The following is a 13,107-nucleotide window of genomic DNA, read 5'->3' as shown; positions in this document are numbered from 1 at the left end:
GGATTAATAAAGTCTATCTACCTACCTATCTATCTATCTACCTACCTACCTACCTACCTACCTACCTATCTTAAACAGGAAACAATCTGCTCAAAATTCATCCCAATCCTTCGTTTTACACAAACTCCTTGCAGTTACTGAGTTCATTGTTTGGGTTAATTGTACAGTTTTGAATAGAATATGAAATATACATAAAATATGTCAGTTTACTAAGGGGTCCCTTGAGGAAAACGTTTGGGAACCACTGATGAAAGCTGTGGTTTTAATGTGGCCACAGCCTACAATAAAAAGGTAAAATAAAGTAGAATTGATTTTATTTTACAAAAAGTCCTCTGTGTTCATTGCATGTAAAATTAACACCACTGTGCATGTATTTATCAACCACAGTAACAAGAAACATGATCATTAATAGGCTGTATGCATGTCGATAAGAGAATTTTGTTCACTAAAAAAATTTGCCTCGATCCCGAAAAAGAACACAGTAAGTCAGTTCAGCTTTGCTTCTGGTAAACCTGATTTGGAGTATCATACACCTCATCCTACCAAAAGTTGAGTTTCAAACAAAACATGCACCTAGATTGATGTAGACGATCTGAATGAGAGCTTTTACACTACAACAAAGATTATTTTCAGGATATTTGGTCATTTAGGCATTTCCATGACTGGAAAACTAGTCTCTAAATTTAAAAATGTAAAGAGTAACCCTGAATGGTTGTGTAGTGAAAATCGGATATTGTGACAGCCCTCGAAAAAATGGACTAAAACATACTGAGACCTCAGCAGATTCTCAAACCCTTCATTACTGAGGACCCTAATAACCACTGCAGATGCATGTGTGTACTTGTTGATTTAGTTATTTGGACAGATGTGACAGTGGGTGTATTAATAGGGGTATGCATATGCATTTTTGTTCAGCATCACTGTTTATTTTATCTGCATGAAAACCTGCAGGTTTAGCTCAACCAGTATTGTCCTAGAAGGTCAGATCTTTTAGGTATTCAGGATGTTTGTTGGTCATCTAGGTGGAGAGAGCATGCACGGCATTAAAGGAAAAGGGGGAGAGCAGATGTCTGGGACAGATAGTTGAAGACAAATGAACAAATGATGAAGATAACTCAAGCAACTTAGTGAGGGCTGTGTGGGGTTTGAACACACAATGTTACAACAGGGGATACCACAAGGTCCCAAATGCACAACAGGAGACAGGATCTTGATGAACATATTTTTTACTTGCCAGAGAACGGGTACGGTACATAGAAGGTCAGTCCACACAAACAAACAAATCCAGTGGAACAGGCAGTAACCCAAAACCCAGAAAAACCACAGTACACGAGGAACAATTCTGGACACTTAACACTAAGGTACAAAGACAAACTGGTAAAGGGTGAGTGAAACAGGCAATATGTTCTTCAAGGAGGGGCAAAAAATCAAAAACGGCGGGGAAACAAACAAAAAAAACAGGAAAATTCAAAAGCATAACACACAAGCATGTTGGAAAAAAGCAATTCCATGGCTTGGATGGTTACTGCAGGATAGAGCGGTATTGTTAACTACAACTCAGTCCTCGAGAACAGCCTTGGTAGGCTTGACCACCAGACTAAACCAATTTGTGATTGCTGAGGTCCAGTACTAGCATATCTGAACATACCTGCTGCTATCTTGCTATCATGCTGTTCATGCCGGGAATTGGAATAAATTACCTTTACATATTAAAACAAGAGAGAACCACAATTTTAAACAAGAGGTTGGTTGATGGCTTTATGCTTCACTTGGACTGATTTTATTAATAATGATATAGCTATTGTTGGTTAAGTGAGTTAATTGTGTGTTGGCAGTATGTCACCCACTGTGGCCCTCTGGACCACAATAGAAATAAGTTTTGGTATGGTTGTAGGTTTACTTACGTTTTATTTTGTAGCTTTCCCCCTCTTGTGTCTTGTGTTACTTTACTTCCTGTATTTGTCTTTTTCCTGCTGTTTTTGATTGCTTGCCCTGCCTTGATTGTGTTCACCTGTGTCTAATTAGATTTCCCAGCTCTAAAAGTATATAGCCTGTGTGTCGGTCACCCCGTGCCAGGTCATCGTCTCACCTTAGTGTCAAGTGTTCCAGCCTTTTTCCTCGTGTAATGTGGATTCCTGGGTTTTGTTTTACTGTGTGTTTTTGGCCTCTTCATTTTCCACTGGATTTGTTGGACTGGCCTATGTACTGTACCCATTCTCTGACATGTAAAGACTGTGCATTATTTGTATCAAGATTCATTGTTGTCATTATCAGCTTGGCATCCAGCTTTTTTTATCACCCTCTGCTCTGGAGTGTGTATCAGAAAATAGACGTACAATCTAAATCCCTATACAAATAAATATATCTTTGAAAAACAAACACACACACACACAACCTAACCTATACTTTATCCTCTGTACGCTACCCCTATCACCTATTGTTCGTATATCTGTCATATCCTATAGAAACCCCCTGTATCCCTTAAAAAAGCCAATACCCTAATCTGTGCTCTCTCACCCATGCTTAGTAATCTTTTTTTTTTTTAATGTGAATTCCTGCACCCTAATTCCCTCAACACCTCTCTCTCTGTCCCATACCTTCAACTCGGAAGTACATGTTCCATCGACTCCTCTTCCTGACATCCCTCACACAACCCTGTCTGTTTCTCTGCTATTTTCAGTGTTTTATTTAGTGCAATCTTAGCCTTAACATTACTCTTTCCTCTCTTTCTGCCCTGTACCTTTTTTCCCCAGATTACATGTTTAACTTCTGCTTTGCTGATAGTAACTTACATTTGTATTTTGCCTTTCTTTGATGCCCTCTTTGCCAATTTGTCCACTCTCATTTCCCATCACCTCTACTTGTGTACTACCTGACCTTGTATGTTATTCTAGTGATTGAAGAACTTCATATAGTATCTCTTTGACGGCTGCTTAAATGGAATGACGGAAAACTTGCCAGTACTGAGAATGAATCTGTACAAATTAAAACCTTAAAACCTTTCTCTAGTTTTTCTATCCATTTTAACGCAACCCATACTGCCACCACCATCTCCACTGCATAAACCCCTAATGTATTTGATTTTCTTTTGTTGATTCTTATTGTGTTTTCTGGTATTGCCACCCCACATACTGTCACTTCTCTCTCAGGTTTCTTATCCCATCTGTATAAACCTGTAAAAAGCCACTGTACTCTCAAAACATGATCATTGAATGCACTTATCAAATCAATTGTATCATTTTCTTTCCTTTTAGCTAAAGAGTCTTTATCTAGCCACACAAGCATCCATGGAGCCACCACCAGAAACGGCTGATGGGCTTATCCTTAAATCAAACACTTCAAATCTCTTAGCAGTGTCATTCTCTACCCGACCAGTTCTTTCTCTGCCAGCACTCCTGTGGGATGACGTCTGTCTGTTTTTACCAATATTTGTAAAAGTTTTGGACATACAAGGTTTCTGCCTGACAGCAGTGATGTAGGGAAGCATCTCAGTGGTTGTGGAGGTCTCCTGTTGAACAGACAAATTAAAACTAACATATTGTATGAATATTTCATATTATATTCAAAACGGTACAATGAACCCAAAAAGTAAACTCAGTAACTGTAAGAATGTGTAAAATTGGATTTGGATTAATTCTGAGCAGAATATTTCCTGGGAACTTTTTTATTAAGTAAGGGATAATCACCGAGAGGCCAGGGCAATTAAAACAGTTTGATATGCCCGGCTGGTGGAAGGTTACTGCCCTCCGACTTGACCTCGGCCCGTAACCTTCCACCAGCCGGGCCATATCAAAACTGTTTATTGGCACTGCCCTCCGGTGATTATCCCCGTTCATGTCTACTTCTTACTTGCCAAACATAATAAAACAAATTCAAATACTTTAATAAATTATGCTTTTTCTTATTCGGTATTGCATTCTGATTAAATGTATACTCTGTTTGGAGTTCATCTCCCTCAAAAAAGTAGTCCCCCTTTAGAATCCTGCCTGGTGGCTCTTCCCACTCGGTGAAAACCTTAATAGCCAAAGGCAGTTGCCTTTTTTGTGTTTGGTTCAAGGGCCCCGTCTTCAATTGTAAGGCCAGGCTCCGCATCTGTCAATCTCGGAAACGGGTACCCTGGGGCCCTTGTCTTTTGCTGTCATTCTGTCATCCCAGTGTCACTCCTTTAACCAGTCCTCAAATGTGTTCCCTACTCCAAAATATATTAAAATTGAACAATGAATTCATCCATTTTTCAAAACGCTGAAATGTTTAGAACTACGGTGAATAACGTTAGCTCAGCTGTAGGCTAATTCGTTTCTATAGCAACCACACAAGGCTGCATCTGATCACTAACGTTAGTTTAATAAACATAGTTGCTACATTGTATCTCGCTTTGCGAAACTAGGTAATCGACTGACCCCTCCAGATAGATTTCCGACACATTTTAGAAACTTTTTTTAAACCTAGGTGTATTTTTACAATGGACCTCATGTTTGAAATTTATGTGATAGAAAAAAAATACAAGCGCCGCCGTATTGATCTACTATTTGATGACGCTGTGCTCAGTCAGCGGGCAATATGCCGGGTTAATGCCCTCCTCCCAGCCAATCAGAATCAAGCATTTTTAAACGAAGTAGAATAATTATTTTTATTTTTTGTCATTTTCAATCATACACACTTACTAGCTTTTTCTGACAAATTAAATGTTTTTCCCTTTTGTCCCCCTGACCGCCTTTTATTTATTTAGTTTTACTTTACCATTTACTTTCTTCCCCCATAAAAAAAGGAAAAGTTTTCTAGCATGCCTTAAAATCAAGAAGGCCTTGTGACCACCCGTGAAGCTTTGGCAGCCCCTGGTGGTGGAACCCTGTCAGGAACCACTGTCTTAGTATATTCAACTTATGTCTTTTGTCCGTCATTCTTGGTGATTTTTGAAGAATGTGCTCATGAAAACAAAATATAGTACAGTATATGGTGGAACATCACAGCAACAATCTATATGCAGTATTCTTCAGACACAATATACTATAGGGAATGAGCATGAGTTAAAAATATAGCACAGGCCACAGTAAGGTCATTGTTTCACTGAGAAGTACAACAGACTGGAAAATAACAGTTTTTCTAGAGTTTACACCTCTCCTCACTTCAGAGGGAGAACATCTCTGTTACCATACACAGGCATTAACATATCGTGCTATTTATAGACGTCTGCGTCTTCAGCTGCCAATACGTAGGATTACAAAGTCATCTAATTCACAGGAATTACAGGTAACATTTCAGTGGCTGCATTGCAGTGGTGAAAGCTGTGGTTGTGTGATTTATTTTGCTCTGTTACAAAAGAGCATTCAGGGGAGTTATTATGGGGAACTGCACATTATCGCAGACACTGAAATCAGATGAGATGAAAGTTTATTGATCCCCGTGGAAACATTTGGTGTGTTGCTGAAGTAAAAGCATTGTATTTTTCTGGGTCCCTTGCTAAATCCTTGCTGCACGCTCTGTCACAGGGTGAAACTTTGTTGATCCAACTGGAGAAACAGCTCTTGCTTTGCAGCCTGCTGTAAGGTGGGAAAGCAAATTGATTAAGTAACTTACAAATATTGTGTGATTGCTTATTTAATTCAGATTAGTAGCTTATATGTAAATTTGTGCTGTACTACAAAAAAAAAGTCTGAAGGCATTCATAATTGAGCCCTAATGATGTTACACACTGCATTATAATCATTTACATGGTTAGAACTGCTTAAGTAAGCTTTAATTACATACAATTAGGCTAAATGAATGCATTTCTGCAAATGGTGGAAACATTTGCTCAAGGACTATACTCAAGTACAACTTTGAGGTGTATTTTAACACAATATGCCACTTTATGCTTCTAAAATACTGTCATTTTTACATTTGGGTGTGAAAGCGAACGCGTTTCTTTTGCTTTAAATCTCCATCTGCGCCAAGAACGTAACTGACGGAGCTCGCGAGCATTCTACGTACGTACTGTACGTAGCGCTGGAGCAGCAGGGAATAAGGATACCGTCAAAGAAACACCGTCAATAAACGACGTTATCTCCCTGTTAGCTAGCTGTCGACAGATAACCCTTCACTAACCCCTGTTAGGAAGGACCTGCACTGACAGTCTCCACTGTCTGTTTCCAGCTGCTGTTCGGTGACCAGCGTTATTCCACACATACAGTAGCAGGTGAGTTCGCTAGTTTCTGTCCATTAAAACATTCCAGGCTGTTTCATAAAGCAGCCGCGGTAATGTGTTTGTCTTCCGGCTACAATGAGCTGGGCTGACTCGTTAGAAGCCTGCACACTCGTTTTTGGAGGCAGTGTGTGTCCGCTGACATTTCCTTATGCCGTTGCGTCTTTGGAAATATGTGTATGTCACTGCGCATGCGCGAGATATGAGCCTCTTTTGATTCATGTAGTTTCTCATCCCCCACTCCTGCACACAAACGATACAATATGGTTTTTTCCCTCTTTATTGAACAAATTCTCAATACTCAATAAGGTAACAATAGCTTGCTTACTAAACAGTGAAAAAATATACATACACATATATAATACACATATATACTGTAATGCCATAGGTTGTTTTAACCCCCCAGATTTTTGATTAAGCAGCTTTTATTAGTCATTTTAAGTGACACAAACTTAGTTTTGTAAGTTACAGAGACATTCCCGATTAAATACTTTTTACTTGGTATTTTGGTTTCACAGTAAAAATAAAAATGACAAAATAAAGTCAGTGTGACTTAAAATTACTCAAGCTACTTGATCAAGAATGTCTTTTCTAACTTTAACTGAGTCAGTTTTACTTAAAAAATTCAAAGAAATCAGTTTCTACATTTTTTTGTGCATGACACAGTGGGACAAAAGCAAAGAAAATGAAAAAATAAAAAAACATACATTTAAACAGATACAATTTGATTTTCTACATGCTAAGTTGCTAAAGCTTTAAAAAATCTTGCTTTTAATCATAATTATTTATGTTACTGTAGTATTTACAGCAGTTACAAGTCAGTGAATGTCATTGTCACTTTACTTTTATCCCCAGATGAAGGTGGCAATGCCTGAAAAACATGTCTCACAAAGAAGATAATGAAGGGAAAAGGAGGTAAGCAGCACAAACATGACAGCTCCACTTGTGTTTATTAAGCCTCTGGGGGAATCACTTCATGTTAATGTAATGCAGCAGGGTTGTATTGAACACCTTTTTGACTCTTCTTTCAGCTGTCACCGCACTGAATTGTACAGCAGTGTCCCTCGAACATGTCTGCCCATTGTGTACCACCCAGACTACAACATCACCTTCATGGGCCTTGAAAAGCTCCATCCATTTGATGCAGGGAAGTGGGGGAAAGTCATTCACTTCTTGAAAGGTAAGAGAATGAGAGACAAGAGAGGCAGATGGGGAGGACATCTCCCCGAGCTGATGCATATGGAAACACTCAGTGCGGTTCAGAGAGGCGAAGGAAGGTAGAGAACAAAGGGGAGAGAGGAGAGGTGAGATGTGGTAGATGCAGAGGGAAAGGCAGAGCAATAGAGCACAGATAATTAGAGAAAACTCCCTGTGGGAGTCTACGCAGGAACAGTAGATGAGGCCCTGCGCGGGTCTCAAGGCCAGGGGAGAACAGTCGCTGGCTAACTGGCACGACTTCACACATAGTTGTTGTCAAATTGCACACACAGCTTAACGAATGCACTAAACTCTCAGAAGGTAAGAGTGCAAACTATGAACAGAGCCTGTGCTTACGGAGGAGAACATTGCAAGAATTGGAGAAAGAGTGGATGATATTGCAGATTTAACCAGGATATTTTGGAGGTCATAGAAAGGAACTTGTTGTGATAGATTTTAATGACCATCTGTGGTTTCATTCAAAGTCAGAGGCTGATTTATTTTTAAAACTGTAGTGTATCACCCTTTCTGTGTTCCAGTGTTCCAAGAAAAAACAAAACAGTCAGAGCAGCCAGTGTTAGTTAAAAAGAAGCTAGATGTAAGAATCTAAATATAGTAATGATGAATTGGGAGATTATGTGATGTTAAAATTCAAAACCTCACCTCTTGTAACATTATAATAATGTTAAAAACAAATGCATGTGCAGTATATATACTGTAACTGCATCTTGGAAAATTCAGGGTTGAAGGAAGTTCTTTCTGCAAGTTACTGCGATGAGTCAGATATAGTGTAGCTAGAGGGCTTAACCTGGCTACGATTCATATGATAATTACTGCATCATTATTTTAATATCAATATATTTACTAAATTAATGCTAGTTCATGTTTGTCACATTGATCCATATGGTTATATTGTATTTAATCACTGACATATAAAAAATTCCACTGTACAAAATTGAGGCGGCTGTGGCTGAGAGGAAGAGCTTCATCTCTTCAAATAACAACAGAACTTATCAGAAAAATTAACCCTTATACATACTTGATAAGAACTGCCTAAAATGCCAGAAACCAACTTTGGGGGGGAAAAAATTTATTTTGATACATGGGGACAGTGGGCTCTGTGACCTATACTGCAGTCAGCCACAAGGGGGCGATCAATATGTTTTGGCTTCACTTTTGGAGAGTTGTCATGTTGTCTATCTTTATATTATGTCGATGGTTTAATCAGCAAAAATTCAAAAAATCGACATATTCTCAAGTAACTTTTGCTGTTTGTTATTATTCAGCGTCATTGGATTCATTCATTTAGAACCACAATATTTCAATAAGATCATTTTTAGTACACATTAGTACACAATCACGCAGCCCTAATTGTAGGTTCTGATGAATTGCCTTTTCTCAATTTCTTTTTAAATTAGTGTCGTGAAAATGATGCACCATAAGGGTGACTAGGAGCGTTACGAGCAGTTGTCCCAAATCATGTCCCGTTTGTCCCAAAAATTAGGTGGATAGACATGAACGAGGTAAACAAGAAGAATAGGCATGTACAATCACACCGTAGACAAAGAATTCATGAAAACGGAGGCGAACATCAGATGGTAAAACAGCTGTAAGAATCATGGAAAACATCTGAGAGAAGGTGCAAGAATCATACTCAAGTTTGAGGCCAGTTTGCTGTTCCATTCCATTCCATTTAAAAAGAGCATAGTACCTGAAAGCAGTTCTACCAGCATTACACGTGTAGGAGGGACATCTGAGGTGAGGTGTTTACTGTTGTGTACTGTTGTTGGTAGATTTAAATGAGAGTAGAGATGAGAGGTAGCTTTAATTGTTAGGCTTTGTTAAAGAATGATATGAGAAGTTGAGGACACCTGACTTGGTGACAGTAATATATAAAAATGCTGCACTGAATGTGTGTTTTTAGAGTGCTGCCAAATTGTCATGAGTAATAAGAACAAATGTGCGAGATACAACAAGCTGTCACCAGAATAAAAGACTCTACATTCAAATGAGAGAACCATTTCAGTACATTATCAATTAGTCTATTAGTCTTGTAGTAGATCAGGAGATTTACTCTCTAAATCCTTGAAAATATTCTGATCAAATCACTTATGTAGGCCATTATTCTGCTTTTAGTTAGTAAAAAATGTCCTTTTCATTTTTGGAAAATCTGTAAGAATCAATGTGTTTTCACTTGTCTATTGCACTGATTAGGCTATCATTGATGAGTTGTTGATGTCGTTTGAGCTGTTTTAAACCAGATGATGGCGAATGCAGCCACCACTGCAGGAGGAATTTGTGGTAAACATATCTAAAAAAATGTGTTTGTAAGCTAGCTTCTGTGCGCAGTGGTTCATGCATCTTGTAAATACAGACAGGACACTGCTTCAGGTGGCCACGTGACCACCCCCACCCCCAACTCCTCTGTCCTGAATTTCACCCATTCTCAGCTGGTCATCCTATGTAGCACAAAAGGGTTTCCACGCTTCCTGGCAAATCTGGAAAGTTACATACCAATTTAAAATGACCAAAAATCCTGAAAATAATTAAAGTTGTCCTGGAAATGTTGAAATCTGAGACACTAACCATAAGTCCGGCATCATTAAAAAAGAAGTGCATACTAAGCCTGCTGGTAAATTCTTTGAGCGTTTGGAAGCAAGTGTTGTCCTGTATTGTCAATAAATACTCCAGCAAAATCTCCTGGGAAGTTCCTGGAAAATAACTTCCTTAAAAGAGTTGGAATATGGCGGCATATTTTCAGTTTTAAGCCTCTTTGACTGTATTCACATTCCTTCGTCTCAGAGGAGCAGTTCATCACGGATGGGAACATCGTGGAAGCCCGGGAAGCCACTGAAGAGGATCTGCTGGTGGTTCACACCAAACGCTACCTCAACAGATTAAAGGTAGCTTCATTTTCCCTCAACACTGCCAACCTTTACTGCACCCGTCATTCTGACAGCACCTTCTCCACAGCTCTTCATGTCTTTGTTTTCTTCTACCTCTCCTCTGTGTATCACACGCATGAAATCAAATTCTGCTGTGTGTTCTCATTTAATAACAGCATTAATGGGAACACTTTGCTGACTGGGATTTTCTCTGCTGAATCTTCCTCCTGTTTGTCATTTTCTTTCTCATGTTGCAATGCAGGAGCTGGCATAACAGAGCAGAGAGTTCTCATCAAAATGCAGTGCATTACGCCATAGGGGAATTAGTCCTCATTCAAATCAATCATGTCAAGCATATTCAGAAGATAGCACCGCTCTGAGTCTTCCTGAGTAGATAAGAGTTTTTGCACTTTTAATTTATCAGCCCCAGGAGTTGATAATGATCCACATTAGTTTTTTTCCCTACCAGAGTGGGGTTGGGAGGTTGCACTTTAGTTGTTTGTGGCCACCTTATACAATCAGCGATATGGAATTACCTAAATGTGGAAAAGTCAAACTGATAACAGAAGTTGTACCATGTTCAAAGTCTATTCTCTCCCTCCTCTACTACATGCACAGCCAAATCTTGGAGGGCTCAAGAGAGGTACCTCAGTACTCTGCTGTGAATTTGCATTATTTTGTGCTGTCCTGTTTTGGCGTGAGAGTTGAAGCTCTGGTCTAACCCCACTGGCAGCATTATTATGTCTTCCTTTAGTCAGCTTTTCTACACCTTCATATGCGAACCCTGAACGCAATAAAACATAATGTGTTTTCTTCCCTCCTGTTTGGCTTTCTGTGCTTTTCAGTCAACGGAGGTCCAACTGTGCTTTGTTTTAAAAGTGATCTATATACTGTGTCTAATTGTTTCCTTTTTCACTTTAGTGGTCTATGGTGGTGGCAACAATCACAGAAATCCCACCTCTCCTGCTTCTGCCTAATTTCCTGGTGCAGCGGAAAGTGTTGAGGCCTTTGCGGACACAGACTGGAGGAACAATAATGGTAGGTGTCTGAGAGCCTCATTTCCTCCATGCGTCTTTGTGTTTGTAGCTGATAATATTTACATATTTCATCCATCTTCCTACTATCCAGCCCTATTTGTCAGAGAGAGTCATAGAGATGATGTTCTGGAGTGTATCATATAATGAAATAATGATGCACTCTGTGAACACATTTCCACAAAAACAGCTTTTAAATTCTTAAATATTCATAGATGAAATATAACTCAATAACTCATCATACTCTTAAACTTCCCCATTGAAATTTCATTATCCATAGCAAGGTTATATTTTTAAAGAAATCTGTGTGTTTTATAAAGTTATAAAAGTCCCATTTATTATGTGAACAAATGTATTAATTATGACTGTAAATTAGATAAAGTTAAGTAGCTTAGTAGATGTTGGGCACATTGCTCTTGGTGTCTGACTGTAAAATGAACAAACACAGTTATTCCCTACTTTCATCCCCCTGGATCAGTACTGTGTAGAGCGGGGTACAGGTGTGCAGCACCACTGCAGATCTGCTTCAGTCCAGCACATTGATCACTCAGGCCGATGTGATGCATATCTCGATGCATTGCTGATGATCCTATTCATTAAAGATACAGATGAAGCAAGTACCAATACGATACCGTTCACCCCTATTGCAATGCAGTGGGATTTGATTCAACACACTGCGATTCAATGTGAAACGATGCATGCAAAAAAATATGATGCTACGCAAGTCAGTATGGTTCACAGTTTGATTTTATTTCTTTGGTTCGTCTTAAGCAGCTTGAGAAACAGTTTAGAGAGGAGGAATCAATCGAAATATCTGATCATTGGTCACAATTCTAAACTATTTCTACCTACTAATAATGATATGTATAAATAAATGAATAACAATAATTTGATTGGATGTTTCCCACCACTGCTTTATATCTCGTGGAAAAACTCCTCTTGGTTATTGTTAACATGTATTATTAACCTGCTACTGTCGTTTGCTTCAAAAGAGGCTTAATGTTCACGCAGTTTCTCTTGACTGTCAATCAATATTACGTTAGCCCAACATCGCTCTAGCGTGCTAGCCTCATTGCCCCCGCACAACATGCTAACACCAAGTTATACAGACTAACTTACAAAATAAACAGAAAAAAAAGACATCAACAGGGCAAAATGTACAGCTTCCAAGTTTGAAGTCAACACACGACTTGGAAGACAGGGAAGACGAGATCTGCTGGTATGTGCAGCTAACAACAGAGCAGTTCCTGATATCTCTTCGCTTTGTTCGGGCTCTTGTTGATAACTGTTTTTGCCACATTTGTCACTTTTCAGACCTTTTACATGCATGACAGAACAACACAGGGAAAACCCCAACAAACAACTCTTTAACACAAGGGTGTATAATCATTGTCTATTAGGGTTTAATGCCATATGTGCAAAAGTTTGTACACGCTTAATTTTTGTCCTTGCTGACAGAAGAAGCCTAGGGAAAACAATGAAGCTGAACACTCGTGATGGCAGCACACTGCTGAAGGGAAAACGATGTCTAAGAAAATACTGTAAAAAAAAAAAAAGAAATAAAAAAAAAAGATAAATTTCCACTTTGTGTTGGAGCTCCAGCAACCAGATTAATAGTGACACAAAACTGATGTATTACCAAGTGACCTTTTAAGAATCCTGTTGTGACGGGAAATATCTGATTCGTAAAGCAAGTCAGGAAGATGATGAATGCGAATAATTAGTTTGACAAAGGATCACATCAATTAGTGTGTCTTTTGTAGCTAAATTGGTGAATGAAGATCCATATTTGTAGAATGTAGGATCATTT

At 38.9% G+C, this 13,107-nt stretch overlaps 1 protein-coding gene across 1 annotated transcript in view; it reads left to right on the top strand.

Annotated features, from left to right (window-relative positions):
* Window positions 1-5,961: 5,961 nt before the first annotated feature.
* Window positions 5,962-13,107, top strand: part of hdac11 (histone deacetylase 11) — a gene marked incomplete in the record, with an annotated part of 32,723 nt that continues 25,577 nt past the window's right edge. Inside the window, 5 exon segments of the mRNA XM_035661741.1 lie at window positions 5,962-6,175; window positions 7,037-7,096; window positions 7,213-7,361; window positions 10,181-10,281; window positions 11,185-11,301. Of these exon segments, the coding sequence (XP_035517634.1) occupies window positions 7,062-7,096; window positions 7,213-7,361; window positions 10,181-10,281; window positions 11,185-11,301 (402 nt within the window).

Source organism: Morone saxatilis, unplaced genomic scaffold, assembly GCF_004916995.1.
Source record: "Morone saxatilis isolate NCDOM2014 unplaced genomic scaffold, NCSU_SB_2.0 Contig18, whole genome shotgun sequence".
In the NCBI taxonomy this organism is placed as follows: Eukaryota; Metazoa; Chordata; class Actinopteri; family Moronidae; genus Morone; species Morone saxatilis.
This window is presented reverse-complemented; position numbering and strand designations above follow the sequence as displayed.